The following is an 18,702-nucleotide window of genomic DNA, read 5'->3' on the forward strand; positions in this document are numbered from 1 at the left end:
ACGAAGGTTCCTATCACTGTCGTGCATTCATCCGCTTCCCTGCTACTCTCGGGTCCCCGCCGGTAGCCGTTTCGTTATGAAAGGAGCAAACAGTGTGGCTACTGAGAGAATAATTTCCCAAAATAATTGGCAGGAAAACCAACGTAGGACAGTATTTTCCAGCTAACCTAAGCGGCAGGAAACCGGAAGTGCGCGTTGCGCGCGGCTCTTTTGAGACCTAAAACTGAGCCTGAGTGCGAAGAAGATGGATCGGTACTTGCTGCTGGTCAGCTGGAGGGAAGGAAAGTTCCGATCCGTGGCTGGTGGGGAGATGGAGCCCGGGACTGAGGCGTCATCCCTGGAGAGCACCGAGAAACAGCCTCGTAAGCTCTGGGCTGAGAAGAGGCGGGAAAGACCGGTGGGGAGGGAAGGATTTGAGTTTCTGAAGTCCCGGAGGGAGGAGCATAGGTCGAATGGTCCCGGGAACATACAACTCTCTGAAGTAGTTTTTATAAGAACTGAACAGTAGTATAATGTCAATGGAAAAGATATAAAATTGTGGGTATTGGATGCCAGTGTCCCAAGTGCTTGGCAAACTGAATATTTACCCGGTTAAATCTCCTGGTGGCATAGTAATCGAATTTTTGCTTTCTGGGGAAGGTATGCATTTAGAAAGTAGTAACCCTTGGTGTACCACCTTGAAGAAAATACAGAAACGATAGGTTTTGCAGATCTGAGTTTCCATTCTATTAAGGGAACATGCCACAGTAAAAAAAAAAAAAAGAAAAAAAAAAGGAATGACCGGTTTTAAAAGATTTTTAGCTGCTTTTAGTTTTTTGTTTGCATTGTTTTTTGATGTACCTGACTAGTCTTTATTACATTTTCTTTGTTTCGATTAAGCAGACATTTTGAGGAAGAAAAGTATATAGTTCATATATACATCTTTTGGAAGGAAGTTTTGATTTCTTTTACTGATTAGCATATATAAATCTGGAGAGTTGATTGTTTTCTCTGCTGTGTCAGCACTAGAATAGACTTGATCAACATATATATGGTATATACAACTTACTGGCCTTCAGATACTCTGGTAGTGAAATTGAAACAGACCTAGATTATGTTAACTCTTGAGCCCACTGAATTAGGTCTTTATTTTTATAGATTTGACAGCAACCAATATTTATCACCTCTTGAAGAGAAGCATTAATGATTCAATCCATCCAGATGATAGTACGTTCCCCGGTAAGTACAACAGTGTAATGAAATTCCCCCCTAAAGTCTGACACAGCATTTTATTGGAAATCAGTTAGTTTGATAGCCTAGGAGTATAAGAAATACTTGTTGACTTTGAATGAGGCACAGGGATATGGGGGTATCTTAAATTTTCAACTACATTATTATTCCTGATATTCAAATGTTGTAAGTTGTTATAAAAGTTATTCTGGACTTCCAACTTGAGTTCTGCTTCTGTGTAATTCTTGCTCTCCTAGAACTCTTATCTACAGACCGGGCTGGCCTTGAACTCTCAGAGATTCACCTGCTTCTGTCTCCTTAGTGCTGGTATTAGAGGCATGGGCCACCACCACTGCCCTGCTTGTGGACACATTGTTAAAGTTCCTACTCTGACTTAACATTACCACACGTGGGTGTTTTATTTCTTGTCCACTTTTACTGATTATCTTAAAACAAAAACAACTTTGTGCTTGCTAAAGATAGTGTTTTTCCTCTCAGTTCTCAACTGCTTTGACCTTTTGAAGTTATCTGACTCTTTTGGGCAAGAAATCTTTCCTACTTTTAGCTCTATTGGCATTTTACAAATAGCTCTATTTGCTTTAATAATTTCCTTCTTTATCTGATAATATCCTTTAAAGGCCCAGACAATAGGAATATGGAGACAGATCAAATCCTAAAAGCTGTTGGAAATATTTATAGATAGCAGGAAAAATGTCATTTTGAGAGCTGCAGCTCTCATGATTCTGTTATAATCTGTTCCCTTCCTTATTAGAGGACCTTCAGTTTCTTGGGCAGCTTTCGCCCCTAAGGATTGATTTCCAGTATGTAGGTGCTGCACTAGCCTATTGTCCAAGTTCTAATGGTACTCGTATTAATTTCTGAAGTTGGTGAAGTTTAGACAGTGCTACTATTGCAGCAAAGATTTTCCCTCATTCATGCATTAAATGTGTATGTAAAAGAGCTCTTGAGAATATTCTAGACTGGGTTCTCATGAAAGTATTCTTTCTGCTTATATGTGCATGTTTCTTATAAGACACACCTTTACCCCAGTAATGCAGAACTCTGCAAGTGACAGTGTACTGAAGGCATGAGAGATCATTCCAATACAATAATCAATTAGACATTAGAGTTGTTCCATGACCTGTAACATTCTTATCAAAGCTAATTAAAAACTCTTGTTGGTTTTTAATGGCTCAGTGGATAGGGTTGCTTGCTGCCATGGCTGATAACCTGAGTTCATTCCAAGCGGAGCCTAGAAATTGTCTTCTGATTTCCACACAGAGCTGTGACACACAGGTGCCTACACACACACACACACACACACACACACACACACACACACACACACACACACAGAGTATGATTTAAAAAAATTCAAAACACTGATTGGTTTTCAATATTTAAGACAGTGAAAAAAGTAGTAAAGGTAATATTTACTGTGTATTCTGCAAATTAAAACGTGAGATACACTACAATTGAAGTATTTTGTTTCTTTGTTAAAACTATTGAAAATAGCTGGGCATCACGTTGTTCTTTGCCATCATAGAACTTGTACAGGCTTAGCATCTTTTCTGTGCTTTGGCAACTTACCTCTAGTTTCGCCAGCTTCTAGTGTATTTTCTTTGGGCCGTCAGTATTGGGAAGTGTGCGTGAATTCCTTTCATGTGAGTGTTTTCTGCTAGTATTTTCCCTGGGATATCCTTACCTGTCTTAGCATGTTTGTTACAGTAACCAACCTACAACTCTTGATAGACATTTGAATAGCACTCTCAGCACCAATCATTGGTTTTCTGGCTAGTCTTCATCTTTCTCAGCAGGTACTTTTTCTAGTTATCCATTGAGGGGAAAATGAGTTTATATCAGAAGACCAGGAGGAAAAAAAATTGAGATATTTTTCTTTCTCTGTATAACACTGAATAGTAAGATGCTCAGTGATTGGTTAGCAAACTGAAAGTAGCGTCATGGTCACTCACTGCATGATGCACTTTTTTTTTTTTTTTTTTTTGATAATGGTTTGGGTACTAAAAAGCTAGGTTGGAATAGTTATATAGACATCTTTGTAAATTGTGTCAGGGTATTTGAACTTCTTCCTAATTGTAGTCAACAGCCATTAAAATTTTTAATGCAGGGAAGATGATCAGATGTTGTTCTTCCTGTTTATCCTCCTCTTCCCTCCTCCTCCTCTTCTTCCTCCTCTTCCTCCTCTTCCTCCTCTTCCTCTTCTTCTTCCTCCTCTCCCTCCTCCTCTCCCTCCTCCTCTTCCTCCTCTCCCTCCTCCACTTCCTCCTCTCCCTCCTCCTCTTCTTTCTTTTCCTCCCCTCTTCCTCCCCTCTCCCTCCTCCTCCTCCTCCTCCTCCTCCTCCTCTTCCTCTTCCTCATCCTCTTCCTCCTCCTCCTCCTCCTCCTTCTCTTCTTCTTCTTCTTCTTCTTCTTCTTCTTCTTCTTCTTCTTCTTCTTCTTCTTCTTCTTCTTCTTCTTCTTCTTCATTGTTTGTCTTTTAAGTGGGTGTGGGATGTTCATGTGTATATGCTTGTTATCATGTGTGCATGTCCTAGGGAACCTCCCTTCTCTGCCTCCCAAATGCTGAGATTGTAGGTGTCTGCCACACCTGCCTGGCTTTTATATGGGCACTGGGGATGTGAGCTGGAGTCCTCACAGTTGCATGGCACCTGCTTTATCTGTCCCCACCACCTGCAGATCTGCTCTGAAGTACTCTAGTTGTACCAGACATGTTAGGCACATTAGAGATGGGATTGTTACAGAAGATCAGCTGAAGAATGGGGGCGAGGAGGGCTCAGGCAGTTTGTAGGCAGTGGCCAGCTCTGAGGGGGAGTTAGAGGGAGAATGCCTGTCTTAATGCTGAGGTGGCTTAGTTTAGGAGAAAGGAATCATACATGGCTTTAGAAGTCTGACTGGTGGCATTACTAAGAAGGAAGTATGACTTGTTCAGAACACATGGATGGTTGCCTAATGAGATATTGAAGATATAAAAATTGAATATGCCTATATCTCAAACTACAGGAGGGTAGTGCTGGAGATGTAGTTATAAAATCGTCTGGGTATAGATGGAAGCCATGAGAAAGAGGATATTGTTTATAGATGGTGGGAAGACACAAAACAAAACAAAACCTCAATATCCCCAGTAGTCAAAGAACACCACTTTTAAGAGACCGTAAAGGAGCCAGAATTAGCGCCACAGATCCAACTGATGTAAGGGGAAAGGAGTCATACAGTCAGTCGCAACTGTCACCTTTGATTCTTCTCTGACTTATGCTGAGAGAGTAAATATCAACAAAGCTGAAAATTAACCATTTTGTAAAAAGTTATTAGCAACTTCGAGTATAATTTCAATGGCATGTTAGGAATGAAAAGTCCAGTAGGGCATGGCAAAGCTGATGAGGAAGAGGCCATCACAAGTAGGCAGCATTTTAGGGGGTTTTGAAGAGTGAGGAAAGGGATTCGCAATCTTGAACAGGAGAAGCTAGGACTCCATTGGGAACTACCGCTTTGAGAAATAGATTTGTGGTTTTCAATAGTGAGGGGAATGGTTTGCAGTGCCTGGGTGGGGACTGTTCTGAGGAATTGCCTTTTCTTGGAAGGTCAGGACCTCTTGCATGTTGGCAGGAAGGAGTAAATAAAGACGTAACAGGAAGGCAAATGGAGTGGTCCATTTCCCGTAAGCACTAATACTCAGGGCTTCCCAGTAAGGACACAGTATTTTGCTGAGCTTCAGTCTGGAAGAAAAGCTTCAGTTGACACTTCAGCACCTTACCTTGGTCCTACAAGTTAAACTAACTCATGGTTCCCTTTCCCTTCCTAGCCTTGAATCTGGTTTCTCTCCATTGCTCTCAATTTCTTTTGACTCCTCTGAGATATGCTTCAGGGTGACCTTTGAGGTCATATTCTCTCTTTGTCTCTCTGTCTGTTTCTCTCTAGTTTATTTTATGGTATTGCATTTTCCAAGTAGAACATTTGCCTGTGACCAGGTAGAACCATGTCTACATAGTCTTTGGAGAGGGAATTGGTTTTAATTAGTAGCCTACTTGTTTTGTGTTACCTAGGCAAAATTGAGTATTAGCTGTATTTTCTTAAAACATCTTTATAGTAGATTTTAAATAATGATTAAGAAATACTGAGTTTGAATTAATGCAAACTTGTAATTTTTCCTTTAAGCAGGTTGGATTTTTTGCAACAGATTTATAACTTAGAAAACTATGTTTCAGTATTATACAATTCTCTAAGCAGTAATTTGTTACAGTGACTGCTTTTTTTATTGTCTGCCTTTCTTCTAATAAGTGTGATTTGTTTTCAAGCTTGTTCAGTGGGCGGCACCCCTCACTCCAGGAAGTGGTTCTTTGCAGCGCAAGCAATATGTGGATTTTACCAGGTAATAGCTGTTAGTGAACGCCTTACCTACTATACAGCACTTCATGAATCAACTCTGTTTAATGCTGCCTTTTGATTTGTTGGCTTTGTAATAGCTATAGGAAATGTCTGTGCTATGAATGATGACAGGACTCCATCACTTACCACCATCTTCTGTTAGTTCTGTAGTTCTGATTGGCAAGAGATACATTTCGATGCTGAAAAAGATAAAATCGAAGATGTCCTTCAAGCAAATGTGGAAGAATGTCAGAGCGCTGTTGAGTGCTTTGAAGAAGATGACAGTAATAGCAGGGAGTCCTTGTCCTTGGCTGAGTATGCGTCTGTGCCTGTATTGCCTTGCAGATATGCAACTGCCCTGTTGTTTGAGACAGGAGGGAAAAGACTGGATATTTTAGCAACTATAGTAGGGGAATTTTAATCAACTACACTATTTAATACTTCAGTTTTGGAAGACCCTGGGCAGATTACACCTCTCATCTGATCGCTACCTGAGAACATTGTTTAGGCTTACACAACTGCTAGAATGCCGTTTGCACTGGCTTATCATTGAAGCTAAATTCTGTCTAATCCTGTGTTAGCTTGACTTGGGGAATTATTTAATGCTAGCAGATAACACTCAAACAAAGCACATTGTGTTTTTGGTCTCTGAGACTGAAGCGTGGGATTTGTTTTCCCAATTATATGCCTCTTCAACATTTCTGATACTTTTTGTAATCCGTAGGGTTTCTGAGGAATGCCAATTGACTTCTCTTGCAAGCCTCTTGAATCTTGTTAGAATGTGAGAATGATCCAGACACTAAGTTGTGATGACTTTTTTCTTCCTAAGACTTTCCTTTTAGTGTCTGTTGTGTGACAGGCAGTGCTTTTGCTTTGTCTTAGTATTCATGTGGTTTACCTATAAATTGTATAGGCTTTAAGGATTCCTTCTTCTTAGTGTCACATTGTGTTGGTGTGCAGGAAACAGTGAACACGAGGGAAGAACTGTGGACTAGGAGTTAGGAATGTACTGTTCGATTCTGTGAGGCAAAGCTAGGGAGTTAGCTCATCTAGTCCTTTGCTTCCTCACTCACTAAGTATGGAAGCACTCTTAGGTACTTTCTAAGATGCCTTCACTGAGCCTTACAAAGATCTTAGTGATTCATGTTTTATCACTGTGAAAAAATGATGTGGGAGTCACCTTATTTCCACAAGAGGGAGCCTGGAAACTATAATTAGCATAACATGCTTTAGGCTTTTGTTTTAGACAATATTACCTTATGAGGAAGGATTTAAATACCTTTATCCTATATAAAAACTTATTGTGGGAACAGAATTTCAGTATCTGAATAAAACTTATAGGTTTTTAGGAATCTGAGCAAAATATCATATTCTCAGTGAAGACTTAACTATCTCAGAGAAAAAGCAGTGTACTTTATTATTAAAGCCTACTACTGGCTTGCTTGGAAGATTAGAAAAGTGTTTGGTCTATTATTTATATTGAATATAAAAAATATGACCTGGGGTCTTTGTTCCCATTATTATTATCGTTGGTTCTGTTTGTTTTTTGGTTGTGGGCTTGTACTTATAGGGTGAAATATGGCTTTCACACATAGCTCCATGGTTTTAGGACATTTATTGAAAGGAGAAATACTAATCTTACTGGTGCATGGGTTTGTCAGCTGAGTCAAATAAGATAATGTATCTAGCATGTGTGACTGTAGCATACAGATCATTATTGACTATTAGGATTATATGATATATATGTGTACTGATATAGGGCATTTTTCTCTAACTGTATCCTTTTATCGTAGTCTATATGAAGAATCAGCAGAAAATCTGCATCAGTTATCAGACAAGCTTCCTGCTCCTGGTAATATGATAACTGTTTTAGATCATTTGTATTTCTTACATTTTATGAATGAGTGACGAGTTCAGCATATTCTGTAGGATACCAGTCCTGTAAATTCCAGGACAAATTGCTTCTTTAACTTAGATGGTCAGGATAACACTCTTTTATGGTGCAGATAGCATACACATCACCAAATGGAATGTCGGGCAGTAGGATGAAGCTCTTCGCTCAGCAGTTTTAAAATAGAAACCACTTTTGCTCCTAAAATGGGAAGCATATTTTATAAAATACTGTATGATATTATCCATAAATATTGTTCTTTTGGTCTCCGTAGCTTTTCTTTATATTACTAAATAGTTATTCACAAAATTTGGTATTAAATACTTTTGCAGTTTTTTTAATGAATGCTTTCATTATTGAATACCATTTGTTGACTGAATGTTTGTGTGATGTCTGTACTGTATGTCATGCACTGTTCTGGGAACTGAATATACAGGGGTGTATAAAGCTAGGTAGTTCTAAAGAATCACACACATAAAATTCTTACATTCAAGGAGCTGGTATGTACAGCCCGACTTTACTACAGAATCCTGTATAGAAAATACAGGGTTGGTCGAGATGGCTCAGTGGTGAAGGGCCCTGGTTGCTCTTGCAGAGGACCTGGGTTATCCTGTCCCTCACATGGCAGCTCACGACCATCTATAACTCCAGTGCCCTCTTTTGGCTTCCATGGTGCATCAGAAATGCACGCTCATGTGTGCAAACACTCGGACATATAAAATTGAAAAGAAAATAACTGAATGCATTTACAAACATTTTTGTAACTTTTTCACTCAAGGGTTGAACCCAAAGCCTTGTACATGTTAAGCTACTCTTCAGCCCATCAGATTTCTTTCAGTCAAATGTGTCAGTTTAAAAATATGTACTAAAATTTTATACAGTTGCTATTTTTATCTAGTTAAATGTCTTTGGTTTTCAAATTTTTATTTGTTTTTTATTTCATTTTATTTTCTGGTATTTCAATAAATTTTTAATTTCATATCATTTAAAATGGTATGAAGTAAGTTTTTCTCTTAATGATGCTAATATAATTGGTTATATTGAATGCTTTATTCTTTAAGAGAAATGATTTATTTGAGCATTGGAATTTTATACTCATTCATTCTCTTTTGGATAAAAAAATTAAATGTAGGAGGATATAATGAAATTGCATAGTTTTTCCCCCTGTTACATATATTGGCATTGATGACCTCCAGAGCAACCCATATAGTTAGCTACTGCTAGAGAATTGGCAAGCAATTATGATATAGTTCATTGTTTTCTAGCATGTGCTAGCTGTTTCCATATAGCATGGCATGAACTCAAATGGTGGAGTATTATATTTTTTAACTCCTGAAGGTGTGCACAGTTTTAAAATAGTCATTTATTTTCTAAGTAAGCTTAAGATTCAGTTGTTTAAAGCACTGTTTAGAACTCATATATTTTTATTAAAATTATTTTTAATAGAGAATATATTATAAATTATAGATAATTTAGAATATATATAATTATATACAATATAATGAATAACAAATTATAAAATTATTTTATAAATATTATTAAAATTACGATTTTCTTTTCTAGGTAGAGCAATGATAGATGTAATACTATTGCCTTCTGACAAAGATCCTCCTAAATTAAAAGAGTGCTTGCCCATTGTGGGGGCCTTGAAACATCTGAAGGAATGGCATTCAGCAAAAGTTATCGTAGCAGGAAGTCACTGCGAGACGTAAGCTCCTTTGGTCATATGTCGTTGTTCTGTTACCAGGTTTTCAATAGACTGAGCCTTTGGAAAGTACTTTAATGTGAGGAGGTGAAGGTGTCTGTTGTACTGTGATTAGAGACTTGTATCTTTATCAGGAGCTAGATTGTCCTCCTTTCCTAGTTCTAAGATGTTCAAGGTCTTAGTAGATCCTGTCAGGGCTGATGCATAGTCACTATTGAGCACCGTTTCTCCAAATGCCCTGTGCACTCTTAGGCTTTCAGGACCTATGTGCACTAGGGTGGCAGCTCCACTGTACTCGTCATAATCCATCTGCTTTCTGTGCACACATGCCAAGGCACACACAGCTACATTTATGACGCATTAGTAGAGGTCAGTTGTGCCCTCTACTTTTGATTCCAAACTTAGTGCTCAGACAGGTCTTATTAACCTCATGATTTCATTTTCGATGTAACAAATGAAGCACTTAAAGAACGCTTACTAAGCCAGGCATAGCAGTAGATGCCGGTGAGCTCCCTGCATGGAAATACAGGCAAAGCAGAGTGCCTACAGTCAAGATCGCCTGTGACCAAGTGTTGCCATGAGAGTCATAAAAGCCATGCAGGTCATTCAGGGTGGCAGTTTAGTTTTTTTGAGGCTGAGGGACTGACATTGAGTCTGTGTGTACATCTGACATGGTTAAGCCAGCAGTAACTGGAAGTTCTCTTTATATAGTTAGGGGTGATAACTCTGAATATAAGTGAATGTAACAGCCCTTCCCCAGAGACTACCTTAATGGATAATTAATATTAATAGAAAATTGCAGTTTCCTCTCCTAGGCTGTAGTTAAAATGTAGCCATTAAAAAAATTACCATCATTTAATTATCAAAATCTTTTTCTTTAAACAGAAATTGTCAGAAAATTGCAGAATACCTTTCAGCTACTGTTGTACCTTTAGAGGAGTTCGGAAATGCCATTGACTCGAGGGAACTGTGGAGGGGAGAGATTCAGATGCGGGAACGAAAGGTAACTGGTTTCATAGCTTTGCCTTGTACAAAAAAAAGACATTTGGACTTTGCTTAGGTACAACTGAAGTCAATGCCAGGGTCCCTGGGGAGGATGTTCTCTACTGACACCAAGTGGAGTTTTCTGCAAAGATATAAACAGTGCATCTGCTCCTAGTAGGGGCCCCTGAGCTGCAGAGTGCTACAGAAAACTACAGTTGGTCCAATTTTTACATTTTATTAGATTTTTTTTTAGCTGTGATTTTAGTAGTCACCGTGGTTATGTTTTAGGTGTGGCTGTTGTAGAGTGTGGTATTTTGAGAACAGTGCTGGACGTTAGCCATGTTGTTTACCCACGTTGCTTTGTTTGACTGCTGTATTATCTACCAGACACAGTACTGGGAGCAGTTACCTATGGATCCTTAGGTGATCTTGGTCATTTACACACCAGCTCACTCGAATCAAGTCTGTCTAGACTTATATACTAGCTTATCCAGGTTTTACAAAGATTCAGTCTTCAGGTAAACGGTCTCTGCAGATTGTGTTAATAGAATTAATTAATCAATTAATCCTTTACTATGGCTCAGTGCTGATTAATTAATTGATTGATTAACTAGCATTGAGCCATAGTGGAACTGTTGACAATGTGATTTTGAGAATTGCCTTTTCATTTTCTGAAGTCATGTGCTTACCTGTGAGCAGATCATGCCTGAGTTCTTATGGGATTCTTTTACTCCTTTAGTATGAAACTACACACCCATCAGTCCACAGTATATATTTAAAACCTGGAGTTGTTTCATAGCTTTCAGTCGACAGTCATTCTGGTGATTAAAGATATAGATTCTAGAGTTACAATGCCTAAATTCCAATCCTGACTCTGTTTCGGTTTTGTGTGACTTCTTGGTACCATAGTTGTTTTGTTGTCTAAGCCAGGGATGATAATAATAACTCATAGGACCTATTTGACTTATGAGTGCACAGTAATGGCACAGGAAGTCCTGTTGGTCAGAACTGTCTCATCTTTACTGTTAACTGTCGTACTGCTGCTACTTCTGTGGTAACTGCCTTTCTCATCACCCACCTCTGAAGGTCAACTGTGCGAGGCCCTGTGTTACGTGTCTGGTAGTGAAGAACACAGGCAGCTCTGTCTCACTGTAACTCACACACTGGTAGGAAGCAGGCACTGAATGTGTACCAGCGAGGTTACTTGGAATGAGTTAGTGTACTGTTGCTGACTAACCAAGGATCACTGAGCTTTCGATGGAAGATTGGTGTTTAACTTAATAGTACAGTATGTACCTAACAGGAAGAACTACTCACTGAGCTGCGGTATCAAAAGTTCACATTTGTATATCTATTTATGCAAGTAGATCAGTTTCTTCTCAATATTTTCATTCTAATAAAGTATATTAATCTTTACTCATAACCCCTATAATTGAGTTCTCTTGGTTTCTTTTCAGTTTGGATTTGAAGTTAATTTTCCTGAATTTTGTTTAAAAGGAGTTACACCTACAAATGTTAGTGCATATAATTTAAATACCTGCTTTCTTGCCAAAAAGATAGCATCATCTAAGGATAAGAATATTTTGCCTAAGGTAATGTACTACATTTAATTTTTTTTTTTTTTTTGCTATCATCCATTTGTTCCATTTTGTTCTATGAAATACTCTTGAATCTTACTTGCTGTTACTAACACATATGATGATTTGTGCTCACCGGCATAGCTCAGAGAACTCCTATAATTGAGTCTTTGAGCTACATTGTGTGATGAACATTACACATTGGGGAGACTGATAGCTGTAGAGTACTGTTTTAATGAGGTAATTTTCAAGTCAGTGTAAGCCTGAATTGATCTGGAGTTAGAGGTTACTATGTGATCCTTTCAAGAGCAGTGAAAAGCTAGATAGCTAGATGGCTACATAAGCCCGGCTTGAAACTTGACTCTTCACCTGCTACATACTGTACAGTCCTGGGTAGATTGGCAACTCATTTATGAAACGAGAGCAATAACATGTTACAAGGTTACTAGGAAAATTAAATGAGGTTAGAGATGAGACCTGATCCAGATCCTGGATTAGGCTTAATTTATGGTATTAGGCATATTAATTCTCTCCTCATATCTTCTATAGATTTGTTCTTCAAATGTAAATTATAATATATAATAATTAAAATAATTTATCTAGGACTTTTTTTTTTTGCTGTTGTTTTTGTTTTTAAGTATTGAAAGCCAGGAGAAGAGGTCCTTTATATGTGCTTTTGAAATCCATCTTAAAATACCTAGTTTAAGAGCATGTCAAATACAGAGGTTGATGGTTAGTGCATTCTGGTGAAAGGGCAATGGAGAAAAGGATGCCACTTCTGCTGTGATTTCATTTCCTAGTGTTATTTTCTATAAGCAACTTGCCATGCCTGTCTTTCACTGGGATTTCCAGTTCTTTCTAAACCTTATACTCAGAAGATTTAGTGACAACTTCTCTTTTTTGGCATTGTAAAGTAAAATAATCTGTTCTTAAAATATTTTTTTTTGCTTCTATTGAGAATATTCTTTTAATGAATTAAAATGAAATTGGTGGCATGGTGGCAGGGGCAGAGAGCTGATGGCACACAAACTGAACTGCAAGCATGAAGCAAAGAATGCAAAAGCCCGCCTTCATCTAACAAGCCAGCCCCAAGCCCCAGCCTCTTAAGGCTCCCTGAAGAAGAGAGCCAGCAGCTAGGACCACACCTTCAAATGCCCAGACTGTGGGGGCCATGTTATTCAGACCACTACATGCCCCCATATGTGCATTCATGGGAGGGTGGGGGAAAAGAAATAGGGTGGGGAAGGAGGCTCTGCTCTTGTTTTCTGAAAACTAAAACTGCTTTCTCTTCGGATGTGTTCATGCTACCTGTGAGGCTTTTAAAATTTTAAACTAATAATCAGTAATTTGTTTGCTTTCATTTCATTTACAGGATTTAAAGTAGTAAACAATTTGAATTTCTCTTCTAGGTTTTCCATTATTATGGTTCTGCTTTAGAATTTGTGCAGATGATAAAATTATCAGATCTTCCCTCCTGTTACGTGTCGGATATCGAATTTGAGTTGTATCCTTTTGTTGATATGTTCATTTTATTTTACATTCTGTGGGTCAGGTAGAGTGGTTTAGTACCAGCAGGTAAATGTGTGTTAGATTTACGTTGCTTTTTACTTCCTTGTGTTCATTGTTTAATACTCATGGGGCTTCAGGGGAAGGGTTTTCTCCACATTCTCCTGTCAGAAATCTTTCCCCCAAGCCAGTCAGCCTTTCTTTCATTGTAGACTGCTTGCTGTGGGCAGGATTATGGAAGGAATATGCAGCTGACTGAACCTGGCTTCCTTGATGCGGTTATAATGTGGCTTGAGCACGGGCCACATCTACACACAGAGTGGCATTAATTGGAACTGTCCTGCCCAGCACTCTGTCTGGATACACCCACATTGGTTTTGTGTTTTCTTACTGCTTTATTTAGTTCGAAATGTCATTTAAGAATCACTTTCCCTTTTCTGGAAGCCAAGTTGCCTCTCTATGACTCTGTTTTTCTCTTGATACTGTTCTGCTAAAGACGGATTGTGGAGTGTGTGGGTGTGACTCTTAGCCACACTTTTCTCCCAGTTCCAGAGTTGGGTTTCTAAAAGGTCTCACTTGCACAAACCCACTTGTATCAAGAAAGGGCAGAAAAAGCACACATGAAGCTGTTTCTATGATTTCACTTTACATTTAGACATTGGATCGTGCCCTAAGATAATTCAGTATATTTTTTCCTCGTCATGGTTTTAAGAAAAGTTTTAAAGTCTATCCCCAACTCCTACCCCATGCTTCATGTACTAACATATGTGTCTAGAATGGGCAGAAGGCTTCTTCCTGTTTGGCCCCTTTGTGCTTAGGAGCATCAGAGGAGAATGTTAGAAATATGTGGGGAAAGCAGAAAACACAATTCTGACTTGCTCAGATATTTCTCTTGCCATCAGTATGATAGATTTATGAACATTATTTGGATGATACATCTTTCTGTGCTTTTAAGTAACTATAAATGCCACCATATATATCTGAAATATTCAGAGTTTTCTCAGGGGGTGGGTCACTTGTGTGTAGATCGGGGGCCAGCTAGCAGGAATCGCTTGTGTCCTTCCACCAGGAGGGTTGTCAAAGGGCAGACACCTTTACCCCCGAGCCACTCACTGGCCCAGAACAGACATGTTATATTGCATAATTGCTGGTTTGAAATGGACTAAGCTAGCACCCTTGAATTTTTTAAAGCAGAGGTTCTTTTTTTACTCACTCCTTGTTTTTATTCTTTGTAGTAGATACTCAAAACTAATAATTAAGGAAATAATGTATAATGGAAAGAATAATTGTTAATTCTTATACTTAAGCTTAGTGATTTTTCAGGGAATGATGGGAGAGTAATAGTCAAGCTGTTTTTCCCAAGTCGAGCTATTTCCTGGTTACTAGTCTCTCATTCTTTAACTCCTTAGTACAGAGAGGTGACTGGGCACTGCACAAGGCAGAATTCCATGCTGCTGTTGGAACAGATCTCTTCCCTGTGTGGCAAGGTACAGAAGGCTTTGTCCATTGTATAGCTAATACTTAACATTTCAGTACATGTTTAAAAAAAGTAAATACAGCTCTTGCTTTTGAATATGGTACCATAATACAGCTTTGCCAGTAGTTCATGTTAAGATATTGCTCAAATGTTCTGTAGACAAAGTGGCACTTGATTTTATAAAGAACTTTCAGAAATAAACCTTATGAGGAATTTAAAAGTTATTTTAAATTTTAGGATGTAGTGTTAATCTCTTCTGTAATACCTCATTCTAGCTCTGGGAAGCCATTGTATGACTGTTATCTTTTCATGTAGGACAGGAGATGGGAGTAAGAGACTTATAACATCATTGGATGGTTATTCTGTGTATTACAATTTTTTTCCATATCCCAGTGCTACAGGAGAGACCTGTAGCTATTTTAATGTGTATACCTTATGATACATTTGATGTCTTTTTAACACTAAAAAAACTGAGACATAGAGGATTCTACACAGAATCTTGTGTCTAAAGTCATTTTATATCATTTTTAAGAAGGAAAACACGTCTTGATTTCTTTCTGGAAATTTTGTCAACCATTGCATTTCTGTAGAAATGATTTTAATGCACAAGCACTTACTGGCTGTATTTATGTAACACTTTCTTACCCTTGTCTTACCAGTCTACTAACAAGCGCTCCTGGGAGCAGATAGTGATTACTATAATTTCAACAGTCTCCCCAGGGTGGTATATTAGGCTGGGGTTGTTATTCCCTTAGAAAACTGGTGCTCTAAAGAGAATGTGGACCCGCGGATCCCGGCCCGCAGCAGCTCTCTGCTCCCAGACTCCGTGAGAGAGAGAGACCCAACCGCCTGGTCAGGTGGGCACTCCTGAGGCTGCAGAGCGGAAGAGACCACCAACACTGCTCACCCATGCCCACATCCCTGGCCCAAGAGGAAACTGTATAAGGCCTCTGGGCTCCCGTGGGGGAGGGCCCAGGAGCGGCAGGACCCCTGCCTGAGACACCTGAAGGAAACAGACCGGATAAACAGTTCTCTGCACCCAAATCCCGTGGGAGGGAGAGCTAAACCTTCAGAGAGGCAGACAAGCCTGGGAAACCAGAAGAGACTGCTCTCTGCACACACATCTCGAACGCCAGAGGAAAAAGCCAAAGACCATCTGGAACCCTGGTGCACTGAAGCTCCTGGAAGGGGCGGCACAGGTCTTCCTGGTTGCTGCCGCTGCAGAGAGCCCGTGGGCAGCACCCCATGAGCGAACTTGAGCCTCGGGACCACAGGTAAGACCAAATTTTCTGCTGCAAGAAAGCTGCCTGGTGAACTCAAGACACAGGCCCACAGGAACAGCTGAAGACCTGTAGAGAGGAAAACCTACACGCCCGAAAGCAGAACACTCTGTCCCCATAACTGACTGAAAGAGAGGAAAACAGGTCTACAGCACTCCTGACACACAGGCTTATAGGACAGTCTAGCCACTGTCAGAAATAGCAGAACAAAGTAACACTAGAGATAATCTGATGGCGAGAGGCAAGCGGAGGAACCCAAGCAACAGAAACCAAGACTACATGGCACCATCGGAGCCCAATTCTCCCATCAAAACAAACATGGAATATCCAAACACACCAGAAAAGCAAGATCTAGTTTCAAAATCATTTTTGATCATGATGCTGGAGGACTTCAAGAAAGACGTGAAGAACTCCCTTAGAGAACAATTAGAAGCCTACAGAGAGGAATCGCAAAAATGCCTGAAAGAATTCCAGGAAAACATAAATAAACAAGTAGAAGCCCATAGAGAGGAGACACAAAAATCCCTGAAAGAATTCCAGGAAAACATAAATAAACAAGTAGAAGCCCATAGAGAGGAGACACAAAAATCCCTGAAAGAATTCCAGGAAAACACAATCAAACAGTTGAAGGAATTAAAAATGGAAATAGAAGCAATCAAGAAAGAACACATGGAAACAACCCTGGATATAGAAAACCAAAAGAAGAGACAAGGAGCTGTAGATACAAGCTTCACCAACAGAATACAAGAGATGGAAGAGAGAATCTCAGGAGCAGAAGATTCCATAGAAATCATTGACTCAACTGTCAAAGATAATGTAAAGCGGAAAAAGCTACTGGTCCAAAACATACAGGAAATCCAGGACTCAATGAGAAGATCAAACCTAAGGATAATAGGTATAGAAGAGAGTGAAGACTCCCAGCTCAAAGGACCAGTAAATATCTTCAACAAAATCATAGAAGAAAACTTCCCTAACCTAAAAAAAGAGATACTCATAGACATACAAGAAGCCTACAGAACTCCAAATAGATTGGACCAGAAAAGAAACACCTCCCGTCACATAATTGTCAAAACACCAAACGCACAAAATAAAGAAAGAATATTAAAAGCAGTAAGGGAAAAAGGTCAAGTAACATATAAAGGGAGACCTATCAGAATCACACCAGACTTCTCGCCAGAAACTATGAAGGCCAGAAGATCCTGGACTGATGTCATACAGACCCTAAGAGAACACAAATGCCAGCCCAGGTTACTGTATCCAGCAAAACTCTCAATTAACATTGATGGAGAAACCAAGATATTCCATGACAAAACCAAATTTACACAATATCTTTCTACAAATCCAGAACTACAAAGGATAATAAATGGTAAAGCCCAACATAAGGAGGCAAGCTATACCCTAGAAGAAGCAAGAAACTAATCGTCTTGGCAACAAAACAAAGAGAATGAAAGCACACAAACATAACCTCACTTCCAAATATGAATATAACGGGAAGCAATAATCACTATTCCTTAATATCTCTCAATATCAATGGCCTCAACTCCCCAATAAAAAGACATAGATTAAGAAACTGGATACGCAACGAGGACCCTGCATTCTGCTGCCTACAGGAAACACACCTCAGAGACAAAGACAGACACTACCTCAGAGTGAAAGGCTGGAAAACAACTTTCCAAGCAAATGGTCAGAAGAAGCAAGCTGGAGTAGCCATTCTAATATCAAATAAAATCAATTTCCAACTAAAAGTCATCAAAAGAGATAAGGAAGGACACTTCATATTCATCAAAGGAAAAATCCACCAAGATGAAGTCTCAATCCTAAATATCTATGCCCCAAATACAAGGGCACCTACATATGTAAAAGAAACCTTACTAAAGCTCAAAACACACATTGCACCTCACACAATAATAGTGGGAGATTTCAACACCCCACTCTCATCAATGGACAGATCATGGAAACAGAAAATAAACAGAGATGTAGGCAGACTAAGAGAAGTCATGAGCCAAATGGACTTAACGGATATTTATAGAACATTCTATCCTAAAGCAAAAGGATATACCTTCTTCTCAGTTCCTCATGGTACTTTCTCCAAAATTGACCATATAATTGGTCAAAAAACGGGCCTCAACAGGTACAGAAAGATAGAAATAATCCCATGCGTGCTATTGGACCACCGCGGCCTAAAACTGGTCTTCAATAACAATAAGGGAAGAATGCCCACATATACATGGAAATTGAACAATGCTCTACTCAATGATAACCTGGTCAAGGAAGAAATAAAGAAAGAAATTAAAAACTTTTTAGAATTTAATAAAAATGAAGGTACAACATACCCAAACTTATGGGACACAATGAAAGCTGTGCAAATACACCCAGGAGGAGTAGAAGGCAGGAAATAATCAAACTCAGAGCTGAAATCAACCAAGCAGAAACAAAAAGGACCATAGAAAGAATCAACAGAACCAAAAGTTGGTTCTTTGAGAAAATCAACAAGATAGATAAACCCTTAGCCAGACTAACGAGAGGACACAGAGAGTGCGTCCAAATTAACAAAATCAGAAATGAAAAGGGAGACATAACTACAGATTCAGAGGAAATTCAAAAAATCATCAGATCTTACTATAAAAGCCTATATTGAACAAAACCTGAAAATCTTCAGGAAATGGACAATTTCCTAGACAGATACCAGG

At 39.1% G+C, this 18,702-nt stretch overlaps 1 protein-coding gene across 5 annotated transcripts in view; it reads left to right on the forward strand.

Moving 5' to 3' along the window:
* Positions 1–30: 30 nt before the first annotated feature.
* Positions 31–18,702, forward strand: part of Mtbp (MDM2 binding protein) — an 82,553-nt gene continuing 63,881 nt past the window's right edge. For 3 of the 5 annotated variants that reach the window (XM_006241656.5, XM_039079751.2, XM_063264120.1), the window contains exons 1-10: positions 229–362; positions 1,138–1,218; positions 5,523–5,596; positions 5,756–5,907; positions 7,386–7,444; positions 9,047–9,191; positions 10,074–10,191; positions 11,630–11,764; positions 13,159–13,253; positions 14,670–14,742. In XM_006241656.5, the coding sequence (XP_006241718.1) occupies positions 245–362; positions 1,138–1,218; positions 5,523–5,596; positions 5,756–5,907; positions 7,386–7,444; positions 9,047–9,191; positions 10,074–10,191; positions 11,630–11,764; positions 13,159–13,253; positions 14,670–14,742 (1,050 nt within the window). In that variant the 5' untranslated portion in view covers positions 229–244. Of the gene's footprint in view, positions 363–1,137; positions 1,219–5,522; positions 5,597–5,755; positions 5,908–7,385; positions 7,445–9,046; positions 9,192–10,073; positions 10,192–11,629; positions 11,765–13,158; positions 13,254–14,664; positions 14,743–18,702 lie in introns of those variants that run through there. The other 2 variants (NM_001130717.2, XM_039079754.2) reach the window with 2 other exon arrangements.

Source organism: Rattus norvegicus, chromosome 7 (assembly GCF_036323735.1).
Source record: "Rattus norvegicus strain BN/NHsdMcwi chromosome 7, GRCr8, whole genome shotgun sequence".
NCBI classification, from domain to species: Eukaryota; Metazoa; Chordata; class Mammalia; order Rodentia; family Muridae; genus Rattus; species Rattus norvegicus.